Source organism: Motacilla alba, chromosome 1 (assembly GCF_015832195.1).
Source record: "Motacilla alba alba isolate MOTALB_02 chromosome 1, Motacilla_alba_V1.0_pri, whole genome shotgun sequence".
NCBI classification, from domain to species: domain Eukaryota; kingdom Metazoa; phylum Chordata; class Aves; order Passeriformes; family Motacillidae; genus Motacilla; species Motacilla alba.
In genome coordinates, this window is record NC_052016.1 from 37697877 (window position 1) to 37717910 (window position 20034).

General features: G+C 42.0%; 1 protein-coding gene across 2 annotated transcripts; it reads right to left on the minus strand.

Annotated features, from left to right (window-relative positions):
• Positions 1-78: 78 nt before the first annotated feature.
• PARP11 (poly(ADP-ribose) polymerase family member 11) lies at positions 79-13203 on the minus strand. Of its 2 annotated transcripts, none has more exons than XM_038152064.1 (8): positions 13151-13203; positions 9541-9669; positions 9322-9442; positions 7987-8062; positions 6976-7048; positions 6758-6888; positions 2972-3123; positions 79-2541 (listed from the first exon to the last, which is right to left on the minus strand). In XM_038152064.1, exons 2-8 carry the CDS (start codon positions 9664-9666, stop codon positions 2228-2230), a joined length of 993 nt encoding a protein of 330 aa, XP_038007992.1. In that variant the 5' UTR covers positions 9667-9669; positions 13151-13203; the 3' UTR covers positions 79-2227. The 2 variants fall into 2 exon arrangements, with proteins under 2 accessions (XP_038007992.1, XP_038007983.1); XM_038152055.1 differs by lacking the exon at positions 13151-13203 and adding an exon at positions 12818-13075.
• Between the last annotated feature and the right edge of the window lie 6831 nt (positions 13204-20034).

Genomic DNA, 20034 nt, shown 5'->3' on the forward strand with positions numbered 1-20034 from the left:
TTATTAAGTCCAACTATTTCCTGTATTGTACTTGTACAGTTCTGGACTTTGCTTGCAATAATAATTACTCTCCCCTTCCCAGAGAAAGGACAGTTATTTTACAGACATCTTCAATAACAAAATTCATCAGCACAAAAAGCAGAACACATTGAACATTGAAAGAAGAGGTAAAACTTCAATTGTGCAGTGAGATTAAGATTGTGCCATTCAATTCAAATTAAGCAGCAAACAAGACACCATCACACAAACAATCAGAAAAGTCTCGGAGATCAGTAAAAATTGTGGTACTTTGTGTCCATGAAGCGCTAAAAAAGAAACTTCAGTTTTCTTAACTAAAAACATCAATTTCAGAGGAAATAAAAGACCAAATCAAAGGAACAACAGTACATGTATTTGTTAGTTTCACAAAATGTATGCTCTGTAGAATACTGTGTAATAATAAAAAGGATTCAGTAATACACAAATTCCCTGCGTGATTTGCTATTATTTTATACAATGTGGGGAACAAAGTGCCTTTTGCAGAGCTAGCGTAGTAGTGACTCTAACACAAATCATACCTACAAGAGTAGAACCTAGAGTTCCCAGCTGGGATCAGAAATCATACTTCCTAAAATAAAGGAAAATGCATTTTAGCCCTAAATGGTTTAGGGACAGGAAAATTGCCATGAAATTACAAACAGAAACAGGTAAACAACTTGCGCAAGATCCACTGACAGACAACGGTAGGAGCACGCAAGAGAAGGAAGAGATATTTGTGTCCTCAGTTATGATGCCAGATATGTTGTCATCTCATGCTTCCAGTTCCACCGGTTTAGTACGACTTTGAGCAGACCTGGTCATGCCAGCAGCTGCAGTGCCTTTAAATGCAATACATTTGAAACACAGCCTTTGATCCAAAAAGTCCATTAACAATTCTATAACAAACCAACATAGATCATTCTATATCTGCTACAATTATATACAGGGACTTGTTACTGGCCATAGCCAAAGAAAAATCCTGGAAAGCTTTCAACTTTGACTTTGTCCATTCGTGCTACTTAGGTCCTTTAACAAAGGACACTAGGGACACAATTCCATAGCAGATCGATCACACAACAGTGCATTTCACTGTAACAGCCCCTTCCTCAGCCTCTTCATGTGTTTAGATACTCAGGTTTGTTCTTTACCCAAATATTGTCTCTTTTGCTCTTTCTACATGTGAAAAATACTCTTCAACTTTACAACCAGTTATGCAAACCTGCATATGTTACTGAAAGCTTTCTATTGTAGTGTTTAAAAACTAAAGGATGGCATCTTTTGAAATTTTCCTTGTTAGTTTAACTGTATTGTTTATAGTTAAGTTAATCTAAACGTTGTCTTCAGTAACACCAAGTTTATGAGCACCGAGTGTATCTTAAACTCTGACCAGACACGAATCACAGCAGCTCATGAATACTGCAAGGAGATGGCAAAAATTCCACAGGACAAGAACTGAGAAAGGCGTATGGCACTGCTGCTATCCCAACAGTGAGCCCAAGTTACATACCAAACAACTAACAACCACAAGTTTATGGGCCTCATGTCCATCAAAACCAATGGTCAAATCCTGCTGCAAGGGCTTTGTTATGTTCCCACTATATAATTGAAGCTTACAGTAAAATGTACATAAAGTTAAACCTTACAGCTTTGTTGAACTTTATCTGGAGGAAACTGATGAAGGAGCTGTAGATTTTTTTTTTTTTTTTTTTAGGTTTAGAATCCAAACTAAGAGACCTCCAAACAAAGTAACATGTACTACAGAACAAGGACACACACACACATATGCACACATAGCCATGTCCCCTGGGGTTTTGCTGTTGTTGTTCTTACTTTGTTTTATAGGCAATCTTTATAAAAGATTAATTTCATCATATGCATACTGTATTAGAGGCATATTTCTAACCACTTTTAATATACTTTAGAAAATCAAAACATAAATCTTGCCTTTGAAAACTTACCAATACTCAATGTATTTAAGGCTCACTAAGCAACTTCAGATTTATAATAGTCTCTACATTTGAAAAATGCATTAGTAAAGTTTACAGATTTTTAAAAAGAGTTCACCAGTCTCTCTTAAATATTTAATAGCTTCCCTCCTCCATAAATGTATGCCAGCTTTTCTTTCAGCTCTCTTTCATACATCTATGTTGTTGTCTTTACAAAAGGAACAAAAGTATCAAAAAAACCACAAACAATACTCAGTTCAAACTTAACAAAATTCTATTAAGTACTCAGGGTAGATTTGGTTGGCATCGAAGATGACAAAGATCTTTGGGTTCCAGGTATTATCCACACAGCTGTCATACAAGTTCACAAAGCTTCCATCTTTTGAAGGAGGCCTCATGTACTTTGAATCACCACCGATATAGTCACCAGTTAATACACGAGCAAGAAACATGACTTTATCTGGTCTGTGCAGATGAGGCTGCAGGTTCACACCATGAATCTGGAAAGTATCTCCGTGCTTCATGCTCTCTTTGCAGAAATGGCTGGAATATGATGCATCTCTTGCAAAATAGGTGCCTTTCAAATAAAAAACAAAGAAAATTTGATTACATTCTTACCATGACAGTTTGACTACCAGAGCATAGCTATCAACATGATGAAAAAAGGCAGTTCTTTTATGTTCATAAGGAAACGGTTTTTTTGTTGTTAATTGTTATATCATAACAATATGACCAAATATTTTTAGTGTGAACATTTTAGTAGAGAGATTGTCTTGTGATCAACACCGCTTTGCTGGACATCCCTTCCCCATGCTCCCTGGCCCTACCAGCCAGTTGTGACAATGACATTCCTTATTGCATCCTTAATTACACTTGCCATAAAAGCAGAGCTGTATTAAACAGCTCTTGGGTAAACACAAGGCATGCATCACAAAGTACATACTACAGGGAAGACTTAATGTTGGGCTGTTAACACTATCACTGTTGTATGTGACAGCAGTACTTACCTTTTCCGTATACAGCAGCATGCATCCCATTTATTCTCCAGTCAAAGTTATGAATACATATTGCTTCTACAAATTCATTACTGGTGCCATGAAACAGCATCTGCTCATTAATTGTTGGGACACCTCTTTTCTTCTTCAGTTGAGCTTTTTTCCTACAGGAAACACACAATAAATCCATAAATAAGCACATAATAAATAAATAGTTGTACAAACACACTAAATTACTGTGAAAACACTGCTGAGGGTACAGACATAAGACATTCCATTTTACAAATACCTAGATGACTCTAGGTTTTAAACACGTCAGAATTCTTAAGGTACATATTTAGAAATCACACATTTCTGAATGCCATAGGACTATTTTCCAACATAGTCTAAGATTTAAAAAAAAGGTCATCCTACATCGATTTTATCAATATTGTTCATGTGTTATTAGTTTCAGTGTGGTCATTTTTGGCAGATACATCTTTAAAAGAAAGGTAATTTTACACATTTGGTTTCCTCCACCTGTTTTAATGTCATAGTAGAAGGGATAACAAAGTTGGTAGATTATAAAGCACTATTACCTAGGCAATCCAGCAAAAACGAATCTACTGATCTAAGGGCTAGTTATGCTGAACATCTGAAATTTCTTCAACCAGGAGCCCTCTGTTGTTGGCTGTTGATCTCTGACAATATATAAATGTAGCCTTGAGTAACTTCTATTGAAACAGGGGAATGGAACGGATTTATAGAAAAAGTGAATAATCAAACCAGAGATGTTCTGTGACAGTCCTTCACTATCTCTGACCAGTTCATTTCATAAAGCAAATTTAGCATCATCATTAATATGGGAACTTTGTAAGAAGCAAATGTGTTCTGACCACTGCAGTGATGCAAATAATCGTTCAAGCAATGATCAAATGTTATCTCTTATCTTATTAATTAAACAAAACACTTTTTCAAAACCATAAAAGTTTAAGTGGCAATTGTTCGTCCTAAGCAGTAAAATATACTGAGTACACTGGCAAGCTGGTTGTGCAGAATGCAGAAATGCCACAACAGGACACTTTGGCAATTTGGAACAGAATTCAAGGAGTCCAACTGTTCTAAAAAGCATCATCTTAGCACCTTGTACAAGCAGTGACAAGATAATCCAACAAAATTCAACAAAATTAACTTGATCCAGCACAGTGAAAATTCTCGTTCAGCCAATTCACTCAATAAAAGGTAAAACCTCCAGCAAAACTAAATACCCAGAGACATGCTTCTTGTACCTGTGTAAGCACACAAGCTTTTTCTAAAACTGGTCAGCAATCTCACTGACCAACACCTTTTTTTTACTTGTACTCCTCGACAACTCCAAACTGAGATGCTAGACTAAGCATCATCTTCTTTTCAACTTTCCTACCTGGGACACCAAAAGAAGTGAATTTGAAATGCTGGAATACTTATTTCTTTGTAATATACTAGCAGGCAAAAATTTCTTCACCAGTATGTGCAAGCCTACAGCACTGTCTTGTGACCCAAGGGCAGGACCTGGCATTTTACCTCATTGAACCTCACAACTGGACTCAGCCCATCAATCCAGTCTGTCCAGGTCCGTCTGGAGAGCCTTCCTGCCCCTCCAGCAGATCCACACTCCCACCCAGCCTGGTGCCATTTGCAAACTGACTGAGGGTGCCCTTGATCCCCTTGTCCTGATCCCAAATAAAGATATTAAACAGGACCGGCCCCAACACTGAGCCCTGGTGACCAGCTGGATGCAGCTCCATTCACCATCACTTCCTGGGCCTGGCTATCCAGACAGCTTTTTACCAAGCAACCAGTGCACCTGTCCGAGCCACAAGCAGCCAGATTCTCCAGGAGAATGTTGTGGGAAAACAGTGTCGAAGGCTCTACTGAAGTCCAGGTAAAAAATAACTGCAGCCTTTCCCTCATCCACTTAGTGGGTCACCCTGTCATAGAAGGAGGTGAGGTTGGTCATCAAGCAGGACCTGCCTTTCCTAAATTTATCCTGGCTGGGCCTGACCCCTGCACACGCTGTGTGATGGCACTCAGGATGAGCTGTTCCTTGACCTTCCCTGGCACTGAGCTCACTCAGCCTGACTGGTCTGTAGTTCTCTGGATCCTCCTTCCAACTCTTCTTGTGCATGGGCATCACACTTGCTCTACCCCGGCAAACCAGGACCTCCCCAGTGAGCCAGGACTGCTGCTAAATGGCTGAAAGTGGCTCAGCGAGCACCCCCCAGCTCCCTTGGTACCCTCCAGTAGAGTCCATCCATTCCCATAGACTTGTGTGGAGTAGCAGGTTCCATTTTCTCTTGAATTATGAGGGCTGCGTTTTGCTTCCCACTTCTGTCTACCAGCTCAGGGTCTGGGTGCCCAGATAACAACTGGTCTTACTATTAATGCCTTTGTTGCCTCAGTCTTTTCTTCATCCTTTGTTACTATGTTTCCCCCATATCCAGTAAAGGATGGAGATTCTCTATAGCCGTGCTTTTGTTATGATTTATTTTAAAAAAAATTATTGTCTTCTACAGCAGTGGCCAAATTAGGTTCTAGTTGGGCTTTGGTCCTTCTAATTTTCTCTCTCCAAAACATCTCAACATCTTTTACTCCTCCTGAGTTGCCTGTCCCTTCTTCCCAAGGTCATAAACCCTCTTTTTTGCCAGAATTCCAGCCAAAATTCTCTGTTCAGCCAGGATGATCTTACTCCTCAACTACTTGTCTTTCAGCACATGTGGACAGTCTGCTCCAGAGCCTTTAGGATTTCCCTCTTGAAGAGTGTTCAGCCTTCCTGGACTCATCTGCCCTTCAGGACTGCCTCACAAGGGACTCTGTCAAACAATCTCCTGAACAACCCAAAGTTTGACCTCTGGAAGTCCAAGGCAGCAGTTCTGCTGACCCTCTTCCTTACTCCATCAAGAAAAAAAGGAAACTTAACTAAAAGTTGGGTAACTCTCTTAACCATTAACATATATAATGAATTTCACTTCCTCACACATGTTGATATAGCTTTAAATTAACAATAAATGACATATCTTTAAAAAAATAATGTAACTTATGCAAGATTTTAGTATACATCTGGCTAGTCATTTCCTCACTCTTTAACTTAGTCTAGATTATTTTATTAGAGAAAAAGATCTTTAAACCTTCTGATATGCACTCCTTCCTACAAGATACACAAACAACTTTTGTCAAGTACAATTGCTTAAGACTGTCACCAAAAATAAGTGGATACCAAACTGGGTACTTCCTACTTCTTCCAGGCCAGCACAATATGAAGAAGGAAAAGCCAAGAACTTAGAAAAAGGTTTTGTAGGACATTAAACTTAGAAGAATTGCATGAATATGTGTTCAATGGACACTTAGTTCTGTCCTATGCTTCATAAAATTGAGAAATTTAACAAGACTGAAATACTAATTTGCTTTGTTCAGTAAAAATTAAAATAATACAAGCCCCTCAAGGAATCATTTTACAAAAAGCTGATTTTTGTCTCCTTACTTCACTGTAAGGATCATAGGCATCTACCGCACTGATATTCTGAACACCTTAAATACATAATCTATGCTACAGCTTTATCTAATGCATTTCTACAAGTATTAAATTTCTGCACCTGTTGAAGCTAGTCTTGAAAATTAAATTTTTAATAAAAGAAATGACAAATAAGAAATTTTTTTAAAGTTAAAAAGTAACAAAAAATTTAATTAATAATAAAAACAGTTAAACATATTTCTGCTGCATGACTTAAAACTTTTCTCCATTAACAATCCTAAAACTGTTGGTTTTAGAAATCATCTCACCTGCAAAAAAACTCCCACAAGTCTAGATTTTGTATTCTCTTAATTCTTTTAATTCGGTGGCTATCCATTGTTTTTCCAAAGAGACTAGAAACTTCATTATATTCATTTGTTTTCTTTTGCAATGGAATAAGCTGGAAAAAAAGAGGTTAGTGCAATTTCAGTTCGATGCATTATTTCATTGTCACATGTTTTTGACCAAGTTGCATACCAACTCTTACCTGGTATGGCTCCTCAGTATTTACATTCTCCCAGTGTGAAGGCATAGGGATAGCCTCATTTTCACAGATGAAACTTCAAACAAAAAAGGTAAAAGCACATCACTTCAAAGACATGAGGCATTTTCTTCCTGTCAAACTCCTGCTCCAAACAACACAGTGTGCAAAAAAAGCAAACCCCCCATGAAGTTTACACAGAGCTACTAAAAAGAATAGTTTAAGCACATGCACTACATACATTGATGCTCTTAAGTCTTAAAACTGGGACTAAAAGAAGAAATCTCCTGAAAGTAAAAAATGTCACCACATGGAAATAAGAGTACTGAACGCAATTATTCAAAGAACAAAGTAAATTGCCACATCATTGTATGCACTATTTAGCAAATATCTACTGAAAAAATGTTGGCACTTCAAAACCAGTCTTCTTGAAAGTCAGTGTAAACAGATTGCTACTACATTTCTTATGACAAATGAAAAATTTATTTTTTAATGTATAACCACACTACAATTCAGAACTATTTTTTTTCTCAGAAACTATTTGGGGAAAAAAATCCACATATCCTACGTACTCAATTTCACCTGTGGTAGTAACACTGCATAGCTCAGTTTATTGTTTAGTGAGTTCCAGATTTACATCAGCTCAGCTTTACATCTAATGACTGATCAAATGGTAAGAAACTGACAATCTAAAGCAATTAAACTCCTAATAAAAGAATTACACCACAATTTCTTAAACTCCAAGTAATTCTAGAGTAAATGAGTAAAATACAGGCTCAACATGTAACTCACTCTTTTTTTCCTGTTACAATACTACTTCTAAATAATTTATGGAGTCAATGGATTCCATTTTTTGATGCTGCTTCCCCGCAGCAATTCTGATTCAACAGGCAATCAGAGCAAGTGATTCCAAAAGCAAATAAATATAAGCAATAAAGGTTAAACATTTTGGTTTCATTTTACTTAGAAGAAGCAGGAATAAAAGAAAAATAAGGAGTCTTCCTCTTATTTCCTTACCTGAATGAATTGATTGCAAAGGGAGCTCGCTTTATTGGACGTTGTTTAAGGGTAGTTAGGTTGATTTGTTTCATCACTGAGCATAAAACAAGAATTTGGAAGAAATTTTTGGGAATGCATCGACAACATATGAAACATTTAAGTATCATTTTTTAAAAGAATATTACTACACCCTAAGCTACTTGACAGGAATCCTATTTCAACAAGTAACAAATCAGCATTTTCAATAAATGTTTCTAAATGCATTGTCATTTACATGAGTTGGGAAAATGTCCAAATATTACATACACTAAAGATATATTTTTCAAATATCCATCTAACATTCAGTCCCACTAAATCACAGGCAGAACTTCCACGGACTTGAAAGGAATGACAAAGAACACACTATCCTTAGTGTCAGACATCATGGCCTAAAGAGAGTAACATAAAACTGTTCTTTAACACATGCTTATAGCATAGTGCTTTTATTCTGGATGCAAAACACAGTTTTTAATAAAAAGACAATTCAACACAAGTAAGCATAAAACTACTTGTATTGTTAGATAGCACCTTACTGCCAGTATATTGCTGTTTTACCCAGTCTCCACTTTCTGTATTTGAAATATTTGAAATTTGAATACAAATATTGGAATATGTATTTATTTCCTTTATTTCCTATATTGAAGCATATAGCTGTTTTGTAATTTAATCAGAAAATAAACCACCTATGAATAGAAAAACTGAAAGAAAAGTTACTAGAACACACCTGTGAACAAAGAACAGATTACATTTATTATTAGTTACATACAATAGAAACCTGTAATACGCTGTAATTTACAAGAACAGCATAAGCAAAATTTTCACAATCTACCAGTAAATCCATTTGCCTATCTCCTTGTTATTCTGAGAACAGAACTGGCTTCAACTACCTGCTGAATTATTAAATCATTTTGATGCCAGTATTTTGCAGGAAGCCTGCTTTACAGCAATGTTTCTTATATAGAATGAATGGAAGAGGTTTTCCAAGCTTACATGGAGTTGCACGTGAAAGAAAAAAAGGTTCAACCTTCCCAGTCAGTTGAAGAGATGTATCCTACATGCCACTTGCAGCTGGAGCAAGCAGTAGGAACTCCAATGCAGTGCTATTAAACAAAACTTGCTACTTCATTAATAAACTACACAAAAAATGAACAGGGCAGCTGTTTCTAAAAACTGCTATGTACTTTCCAGTAAAGAAGACATTCTTAATCATGGTTTTGCATCAAATATGAAGACAATAACCTGCTGAATGAACAAAAGTGCTGGTGTATCTGAGACCTTCTATTGTTTAAATTTACTCTTTGGCAAGACACATACCTGAAAAGTCCAGTGTGTAGTTAAACTTTGCAGTAGTAAAAGACAGAGATCCATGGGGGTCTGTTCGGAAACTCCTTTCAATATCTTCACTGCTGATAGAGCAGTGATTGTTTGAGTCGCTCTTCAAAATAAAAGAAAAAGCATATTAAGACAAACTCAGCCATAGGTAATTTGATGTATGGAATCCATCAGAGCCAATATAACTTCATAGTTATTTACCTGAAACATATGCCATTTACCACACTCAGCCAAATAAAACCAGCCCCACTGGGTATCAGAGGTATCCATGTCTTCAACTGAACTTTCCATCTCTGCAAACACATCTTCTGATGGTCCTTGAAGCATTTCCTGAAACATCCACACACATACACACAAATAAAGTTTAGAGAAATTCATAAAAAAAAACCAAAATAAAGTGTATTTGCAATAACTACCAAAAAAATCCTATCAGGTTGAGGACTGATCTGTTCTTTCCCTTTGAGAGAAAAATTCTCAATTTGCTACTTATCCAGTATTATCTTTTAACTTAGGTAAACACTTCCAAATTTTTCTTAATTGTCTGTAAAGTGTGACAGTAAAGGCAAGAGCTACAGCCTTTATCTGATCAAAGAGAGGTGCTAAATTTCATACTGATGGTTGTAGGATCAAGGCCACTCAGAAATATACAACAGGCTCATCGTTCATACTTCTCAAGAATGAGATGTTGGGGTTACATCCAACAGCTTGATGGAAACACCTACTAGGCACTCACCAACAGTGAACAAATCAGACTGGAAATCAATAGTTTTAAGAAAAAAAATTAATACTAAGACAAAGAATACAATTATTTAACTATGAAAGACCACAGTAGATTATTCCTTCCCACTGCATGAAGAAGAATTTTCCCCCCTAATGCACCCACTTAAAAATAACATAGTAAAATTCCTGATACTTTGTACTTGTATTTACAGAAAAGGTTCACACCAAAAGCAAGACTGGCTCCCACACAAGCAATGACTACCACAGTTGGGGTTCTGAAGGATGAAAGAAAAAGAAGTGAGGAAAGGATACAGCAGAGGTCTACAAAATCATGACAAAACCAAATAGGGAGTAAAGAATCACATTTTCATCTGCCATATGGAGGAGACACCTATTGAAGGTTGCACATGTCAAGTTTAAAGTAAGTGAAAGAAAAACCTCAGGAACCAGATGGCAACCTATGGAATTTCTTTTCATGGTATGGTTTGGATGCTGCAAATTTATGGAAGTTCAAAAAGCAGCTAGACAAGTTTAAGTCCACCAAGAGCTATGCCAGAATATCTTTAGAAGAACAGTCCCTGCCAGAATTCAGCTCATTCTTTGTTCGTCTATAAAATTCTGAAAACTCTGAAAGTGCTCACCTCTATTTGCATGTATTTCCTAATGTGTCAACTTTCTGCAACAACCTCCCCAAGCAAAAAAATTCTAAGTAAGTTTCAGGGAACCTTTCAGAGAAAAAACTTGCCCCACTCCCAGAAAAGGTCAGCAATTCATCCACTCTAACTGTTTAAGCAAAACACTTTGGCACTCTTCCCAAATATGTCCTCAAGTTCACTTTTTCTTCCAAGAAGTGAAACAACACCCTCCAGCACAAGTCAAACAATATGCAGTTAGTATCCTGGATGCTTCAGTTGTTTCCTGGTCACTTCAACCCAGAAAAAAATAGAGACCTGAGGAAGACAAATACCAGAGACTAAAAGTAGGCATCCCCATTCTGGCCAGTGCTACTGGGGCAGCAGTTCAGAGCAGGAGGCACTTCTGGCATCACCCCTCATCCCCCATTTTTCCCCAGCTAGTTGTATTTCTGAAGTTGTTTGGAAAAAATAAATCTGAGAAACCTCTTATCAGGGGAATCATAAGTGGATCTCTAAAACATCACCAAATTGCAGAATCTGAGGGCAAACCTACTTCAGTGAAAATGAAAGCCTACCCAAGGCTCCATGTATGGATTGCTGCCTCAAGTTCAAGCAGCAATACACAAAAGGTTCATCAGCTGCACAGAAAAAGTATTTTGAAAGAGATAAGAAAACCATTCTCTGCTTCAGAGGGCATCTGTCAACATCTCTTCTATTACTCACAGCAACACAGCCACGGAACCTGCATTCCCTTGGTGTTGAAAGCACAACTGGCCAACATCTTTTGGTGAAAATCTTTCACCTTCAATTTGATTCTTCCTCTTGGATAAGTATTTGACTATGTTCTATCCTACTGAGAGCAGGCAGAGGTAGGCTGCACTTCTTTAAAGCTGAGGAAAGCAATTGAGGCTTTTCTTGGAAATGTTTTGTTTCCTCATGCTCCCATTAAAGTGGTGAGCTCAGCTCCCTCGCAGCATTAGTTCAGGGCCTTGACTCTGATCAATCCAACCAATGATGCCTTTTGAACAAGAGGACATGCCTTTACAAGCAGAGAAGGCATGATTATCTGTGCCTGACAACACACTTAAGAGTCCTCCAGGGGCATCTCATTATTCACTCCGGAATAAACCATTTACTAAGAGATAGTTATTCCCATGGCTTTACAAAAATCTTACATCCAACAGACATATTTGTACCCTCATCACAAAGCCTAGGGTAAACAGGTATATTCCAGGATATTTTAAAAGTGTGGTGGAAACACCTGAAGGCATGAATATGTAAAGCCATAAAAACAAGAGAACTGTTCTCAAAGGGGGCACAAATCCAAAATGTTTGAAGGAATTACTGATTAATTCAAAATCAAATGCACATCATTTATAAGTATTAGGTAGCATTTTGAGAAGGGCCTCAACTCCCATCATTAGCACTGTTTCTACTGGTCCAGGAGCTACCAGAACACCTCAAATTAAACAAATGTCTTAGGAAAAACTTCCTCCTAAACAAGAACAGCACTTGTGCGCTGTGACTGAATGGCTTTACTACTTTTGGCAATGCACTTTCTCTTTTTCCCGTAAGTACTTCATGTTCGACTGATATACATCCTTTACAGTGTGCAGACTCAGGGAATGCTTTGGGTTAGAAGAGAACTTTGGGACCACCTGGATTCAATCCCCCTGCCATGGGCAGGGACACCTTCCACTGGACCAGGTTGCTCCAAATCCCATCCACCCTGCCCTTGAATACTCCCAGGGACAGGGCATCCACAGCTTCTCTGGGCAACCTGTGCCAGGGTCTCACCACCCAGATGATCACAAAGACAGCAGCATCCCAGTGGACTGTCTGGCAGCTTCCCGTGCTGCCTGCTTCACTTGGCACATCGTGCTTTATTGCCAAAGGCTCTTCTCCCTACAAGCATCGACTTGGTACAAGTATCCTGCTGGGAACACAGGCAGTGCTAGGGGAATCTCTGGCTCTCCCTCAGAGAACACGACACCTGATTAGGAGACTTGCCCGAGGTGAGCCCGCAGGGCTCGGGAGGGGAGGCAGGAGAAGGACCAGCACCAGCACCACTACGGGACACACTCTGGAATGACAATGCCCTTCCCACCTGCGCCCCCACGCACCCGCTCCGTGCTGCCGGGGGCCGCCGTCGCAATCCCACCCGTAACCGCACCCTCCGGAGCCGAATCCATGGGCGCTCAAGGGCACGGCCCGGCGACCGAGCCGAGCACAGAGCCACTACCCCTCCATCGGGCGCGCAGGCCGCTCCCCCACACGCAGCGGCCGCCGCCTCCCACCCCGGTGCCCAGCCTGGCAGCGCGCTGCGCGGCGGCCGGGGCGGGGCGGGGCGGGGCGGGGCGGGCGGGCGGCGGCCTGCGGGGCGCGCGGGGGGAGGGCGCGGCGCGGCGCGGGGGGAGGGGCGGCGGCGGCGGCCGTTCCGCCCCGCCCGCACTCACCGCAGCGGCCGCGCGCACCGGGCGCGCTCCCGCAGGCCGCCCGCGCCGCGCGGGCCGGGCGCGCGGGGCCCGCTCCGCTCCCGGCGCTTCCGTTACCGGCGGCCGCGCAGGGCGGGGCCAGCGCCGCGGTGGCCGCGCCCCATTGGCCCGTCGGGGGCGGGCATGCAAATCAAGGCGGGGCGGGGCGGGGCGGGGGTGGAGCCGCTGTCGTGACGCGCGGAGGGGACGAGGAGGGCCCAGGCCCAGGCCCGGGAGCTGTGCGGGCACCTGTGCCGCAGTGCCAGCACCGATGCCGGCACCGGCACGCTTCCGACCCCAGCACCGCCTCCAGCCCCAGCCCCAGTCCCAGTGCCAAAAACAGTCCAGACTCCCGTCCAGTATCAACACCAGTACCAGGCCCTAGTTCCAGTATCCGTACCACTGCCTGTGCCAGTACCGGCATCAGCACCACTTGCAATCCGAGCACCAGTCCCTGTTCCAGCACCAGTCCCAGTTCCAAAACCAGTCCAAGTACCTGTACCAGTACAAACACCAGGCCCAGTGCCAGTATCAGTACCAGTTCAGTGCCAGTGCCGGTCCCAGTACCTTTACGAGGCCCAGTCCCAGTTTTGGCATCAGTCCCAATTTCAAAAGCAGTCCAAGTGCCTGTACCAGTACTAAAACCAGTACCAGGCCCAGTTGCAGTTGCAGTCCCAGTCCAAGCACTAGTACCAGTAGCAATCCCAGTTCCAGTCTCACTACCAGTACTAGTGCCAGTGTCAATCCCAGTTCCAATTCTGGTACCAATAGTTGTTCAGGTACCTCTCCCTGTAGCTGCAGAGTACCAGGCCCAGTTCCAGTCCCAGTATCAGTGCCAGCCACAGTTTCAGTTCCAGTGCCAGGACCAGTAACAGTAACAGTAACAGTCCTAGTTCCAGTACCAGTACTGGTGCCAGTCCCTTGTGGTACCAGAGCTGCGACATCGTGCTGGTGCCAGGCACGGCAGCAGATGTGACCATCGCACCGTGCACAGCGTAGATCACACAGAGCAAAGAAGGCAGCAATAAGAGGCTGCTGCAGCGGCTTGGGGCCCATGAGCAGCTCTGCCACAATGAGGTCTGGCAGAAGCAGCAGCTCTAAGACCAGTCAGTAAAAGAAGCCACAGTGCTGAGCATAGATCACCCTTTGGTGCAGACAGTCTAGGAGGGGAGCTGCTGGGTGGAGAAGCTGGCAGTGACACCACCTACAGCATTCTAATGTCAGCCAGTGGCCTCGTAACTTCCAAAACACAGACAGTCCTTATACAGGTGTGCCGTCATTGCAGCACATCCTGCAGGGAAGGGTTTTCATTGAGCGGCATGCCAAGAACAACACAGGTGGAGTGAAAATGATTGATTTCTCCAATTCTAAGGGAGTGTCAAACAGGATGTTTATCCAGATTCTGGCTGTGCTGACCTTGCCTCTGAATACAGAGTTAGAAAAGGTTATCTATTTGAGTAAAAAGCAGCCCTTGGTAAATCACTGGAGGTATTTCAATGGCATGAATATAATGCTTCTTGAATAAAGGATTTTTCCAGAGGTAGAGCCATTGTTTTCAAGTAAGTTATTTGTATTGACGCTGTTGGAAAGCACATGAAGTTTGTTGGGACATAGCCTGCCTTGCTTGATGGATCTATACAAAGACTAGAAGCAAGGAAGGATTCTGTTACCACCTTAGCTGCTGGATGTCTGTTGAACATCTTTTGTTTTGAATGAAAAGATGCTGGCAATGCTTGAAGTCTAATATGGGCCTCTTTGAGTCATTTATTTCTATTGCTATTGTGTCTGTTGTGTATTTTTTTAAAAAAGGGTCATGCTTTTTGCAGAATTTGTGCATTTGAAGTTACAGTAGCGGAATGCACAGCTTTCTAGCAGCCAAAAGTTTTAAAGAGGTTTCTGCTGCTGTGCCTTGAAGTGTGGGATAGAGTTGAGATTTTTGTTGTGCGTTTCTTCCCTTTCTTTGTATGTTTAGACTGATAATTAATAATGGAGCACAAACCTCTCTTGAGATAAGAATATCTTCATATCTGTTATGAGACTGTGTTCTTAGCAAGCTGCATGCTAATGCCAGACTCCTTATGGCAACAAGAACATAAAAACCTTTCAAATCCAAAGATTTCTGTGGATATGTGATGTACTGTGTGCAGACTAACAGCCTATCTAAAGAAGATGTAATTGCATTAATTGACTTTCATCAGCCTCTACTTCAAGCAGCAAAAAGGCAGAAAGTGGAGAGTGGCCACATGACTTGAGTTACAAACCCATTCTCGCAGGGAATGGTCAAATGGAAGTGAAAGAGAGGACTTCCTGGTACTGCCTGGTACATAAATTGTAGGATCATGGAAGAATTAAGGTTTGAAAGGACTGATGAAGTTCTTTAATCCAGTCTCCTTACCAAAGCAGGTCTTACTTAAAATCTAGATTAGGTTGCTCAATTCCTCATTCAAACTTTTTTTTTTTTTCCTCTCCAGGCATGTCTGCTGAGCTGTTTTCAAGGGCAAGAAGCTTTTGTCTTTCTGTCCATTCCAGAATTTCTTGTGTTGCAACTTGTGCACATTGACTCTTTCAGTGTAACCCTGTGAGGTGAGCTCCCTCAGTCTTCCTGGCAGTGCCTTTCCCTGGGCAGGAAAAGAACAGGCACAGTGTCTCCAAGCTGGTAAAAGCTACCTGAAACAGATGGAAATTACAGTCAATTACCTTAGGATAGTGTTTCTTTAATTGTATAAGACAGGGGATTAAAAGAGGATTCAAGTTGGAATGCATCTTTATCATCTTTGAGGAGGGCCACAAAGGTGTTCAGAGGGCTGGAGCACCCCTTTTCCATAGACGAACGGAGAGAGGTGAGGCTGTTAGCCTGGAGAAGAGGTGGTTCCAGGGAGACTTCATTGTGACCTCCTATCCTTGGAAGTGTTCAAGGACACGTTGGGTGGGGCTCTGAGCAGCCTGGTCCAGTGAAATCTGTCCCTGCCCATGGCAGGTGAGGTGGAACTAGATGATCTTTCGGTCTCTTCCAACCCAAACCATTCTACAACTATATCTAGTGCAGCCTCCTGCTTAAATCAGGATCAACTATGAGATCAGGTCATTTTGCTCAGGACTGTATCCAGTCAGGTCTTGAATCCTACTAGGATATAGACTGCATAACCTCTCTATCCTACCTCTTCCAGTGCTTGATACTTGACTCTCATTGGCATGAAAAAAATTTCCCTATATCCTCTCATCACAAATTAAGCCTTCTGCCTCTTCTCCTACCACCATATACTGCTGTGAGGAGCCTGGCCTGGTCTTCTTAACCTCTGCAGAAGGAATCTTCTGTTGGAATATTGCAGTTAGTTGCCTCACCCAAGCCTTCTTCAGGCTAACCAAGTCCAGGTCCATCAGTTTCTCCTCACAGGACAAGTGCTCCAGCCTCCTGACTGTCTTGGTGTTCCTCTGCTGAAATTGTTTCAGTTGATCAATTTTATCAGCCTTTCATGTATTGATGAGCCTCAAACTGGATGTGGTATTTTGGATGGGGTAAAAAAATCCTAGTATTCCTTTCTTTTGAGATCCTGAATATGGTCCTGCTATTTTATAGCCAAGGGTGCAGTTGTCCTCCACTGCCTCCAGGGCACACTGTGGGATTACATCCAGCTTTCCATCTACCAGGACCACATTGCTTTTCAGAATAGCTGCTCACCATTTCTTAACACATATTGTTGCTGGGGGTTATCTCTTCCCAGGTGCAGAATTTTGCCTTCATTCGTTTTCAGTTTCATATGGTGCCTGTGAGCCCACTCCTCCAGTTTGTCTGTGTCCCTCTGAAGAGCTGCTCTCTGCCCTCGAGTGTATCAACTAAGAAAAGACAAGGAACATAAACTGTCATTATAGACTCACCATGAGGGGAAAGTGGGTGCTTCTTTGGTATTTGCCATTTCATAGTAGATTAATTTTTAATAATCAGTGTAATGTTACATATATGCAAGTGAATGATAATGTAAATGATAACGACGTATAATTCTGCCAGCATTAACTGAAAGTAAGCAGAAACCAAACAGAACAACCAAAGAAGGAATAAAATATAAACACACCATGCCCCCCAAGACCCCCCATAACAGTATAATGACTGTGCCATGAAAAGAAAAGGCTGACTGTGTTTTGCAACTTTTCAGAATACTTCAAGATTTTATGATGGACATGTGTATTGCAGCATAAAGGAAATTGTAGGATGCGTGTGACACCTGTGGTATCCACAAACTTGTACACTCACAAATGCAGTTGCCCAGTGGCGAGAGAAGAGATTGAGGAAATACTCTGCTTATTACAGAGCATCACACCTGGAGGCCATGTCTGTCCACCTCAAATATGGCATTGGTCTTGACATGTGGAGGAAGCTCTAAAAGAACATTATTTTACATTCTTTGCTTGAAAGTCTGCATCCTCTTGATTTGTTGTTCAAGGAGCTGTTAGATGTGTCAGGTGATTTTTCGTAACCTGAATCTCCTGCATCCTTCTGTTTGCTGGAAGATCCTTTTCTAGCCCAGTTCCTGCTATGCTTTCCCCAGCTATGCCTATTCTGCACTCTGTGGGAGATGGAAAAGGTCTGGGAACATATCAGTTCTTCCATGTTTTTTGTTTGTTTGTTTTTTGTTTTACTGAATGAAAGCCATTGTCCCAAGCAGTATATGATGTCCTACCTCTTATTAATGGATAATAAAACCCACATCCTAGAGACTTCCTTGTCTCCTTTCACTTTTCTTGCACATTCCTAGATGTTTTTTTTTCCCCTGATTGTCTCACTCTTATATCCAATACTTCACCATTACTTGGTTGCTTAAAATTGCCAGTTGCCTGTCTCCTTTTATGGGTAGACTGAACTCCATCTGAACTCCATCATCCCTGGATTGTTTGTTTGGGGTTTGGGTTTTTTTGGTGGGGTTTTTTTTGTTTGTTTGTTTGGTTGGTTTGTTTTTTTGGTGGTGTTTAGGAGGGTTTTTTTCTACAGGGAGGAAGAGTCCAGAAGTTTCCAGATCTTCAGCTGACATCGAGAGAACTTAAATCCAAATAGATGCAGTTGTAGCAGCTGCAGAAAGCAGAGAACTTTTCATTTCTTTGTTTCTCTCTGGAGATGAACACGGAAGACCCATGAGGAACAACACTTTAACACCTGCACTAATTTTTGACTCCTATCTTTTCTAGGCTGGCACTGCATTGCTAACTGCAGCATTGCATAATGATTGTTTACCTGAGTCAAACAGTCAGAGAATGAGATAACGTCAAAGCCAGTGACTCTGCCAGCACCAGCACAATTTCTCAGGTATGACACATGAACAGCTGCATGGGGCTGGTTGTCACTGACCCTGCAGTGCTGCTCCTTCTCTGTTGTTTTAATGACTGAACTCCACTCATCACCCTATTTCTCTTATGTCCTGGGTTAAGAGACAGGTGTCTGCCCAGGAAGGCGAGAAGCTTCCTGGAATGGAAAATATGATGCCCTTCCCTCCAAATTATTAAAATGTTTAAATGACAGGGCTTTCAGGCAGAGATAAGGGAAAAGGAATAACAGTTCTTTACTAGAATGTATATAATAAGGAAAAAAAAAAAAGCAAAAAAAAACCCCAAACAACCACAACAGCAGCAACACCGAACAAAACCAAAATCCTGTAACAACTTTTTCTCGGCCATCAGGCTCTCCCCTTCGGTGCAGTTCCGGTCGCAGCCGGCAGGGGCGCTGCTGGCTCCCGGCCGGGCAGGGGGTGCGGTGATTCCCCCGAACCTGCAGGGGGCGCTGTGGCGCGGGCTCAGCTGCCCCTCCTCATGGCAAGGGCGGCTCAAGCGAGGGGCAAGAGGGGACATGCAAAACTTACTTTCCCCTTGCAAAATTTACAGGGAGCAGCTGGTCTCAGTGCCACTCCAGGTGGTGAGCTCGTCTGCAGCAAACCACAGTGCAGCCCTGTCTAGGAAACACAGGTGCCCAATCCCCACACCACACGTGACTGCTCTCCCCTCCAGTCGCTGAGAGCAGAAGGGGCTGAGTGCAGCCCCTGACCCCCAGCCAAGTCTCAGTAAGCCCCCTGACCTCTCACAGTATCTCTGCATTTCCCAAGAGAAACCCTTCAGCCAGAGAGTCCCCAGCCACTAGCACCCCTTCTTCTGCAACTGCACCCCTTCTCCCCTGCTCCCCCAGGACCATTTCAATGGAATTCCAAGACATCCAGCTAGGTCTTTTGTCTCATAAGTATTGTCCATTCATCATCTCCGGAGCAACAAATGGGGAGAAAATTACCTGAGAGAAAGAAAGAAGGGGAAAAAAAAAGAAAGAAAGAAAGAAAGAAAAAGCCTAACCCATAACACCTTCCTATGTGAAATATGCATAGTGTTTGTTTCTGTGTATGCCTGCAATGGACTCCATCAGCCTGAGATTTGAATACACACATTAGTTGTCTATACAGAGAAAAAAGACTTAACCATAGCCTGATGCATTCCTCTCCCACCATTCATTGCAACCTAGGAAGGATTACTTGCAACCTTGTTCAATGTCTGGATATGGCATCTCTGTCCACCTCACCTCCTAGTGAATAACACTTATATAGGGAGCAGCTTGTCCATCTGTGCTGGGCTGGACTATCTCTGAAGAGAGGAGCATTTGCAGAGTACCTTTGAGCCGAGCCCAGTTACATTAGGCAGCACAAGCAAGTACCCATAGTTTCTTCTGTGCCTGGGGAATGTGGTGAGCAAGATTGGGATGATCAGACACAATGCCACACTGCAAACTGTGGGGTTGGGAGACTGTTTGTCTGGGAAGTCTGAGGAGGATAGGCATTCATAAGAAGAGGCAAAGTTGCATTCCACATCTCTCTGGATCCTCATGATGTCTCCATCCACCA

What these genes read in the sequence shown, in the direction of transcription:
- PARP11 (XM_038152055.1), bottom strand. Translation starts at nt 12,886, where the DNA reads ATGGATTCGGCTCCGGAGGGTGCGGTTACGGGTGGGATTGCGACGGCG. An exon ending in CCCCCGGCAGCACGGAGCGG is followed by an intron (nt 9,670 to 12,817) that starts GTGCGTGGGGGC and finishes TGGATGTTTCAG; the next exon opens with GAAATGCTTCAAGGACCATC. An exon ending in TGCTGCTGTATACGGAAAAG is followed by an intron (nt 2,542 to 2,971) that starts GTAAGTACTGCT and finishes TTTATTTGAAAG; the next exon opens with GCACCTATTTTGCAAGAGAT.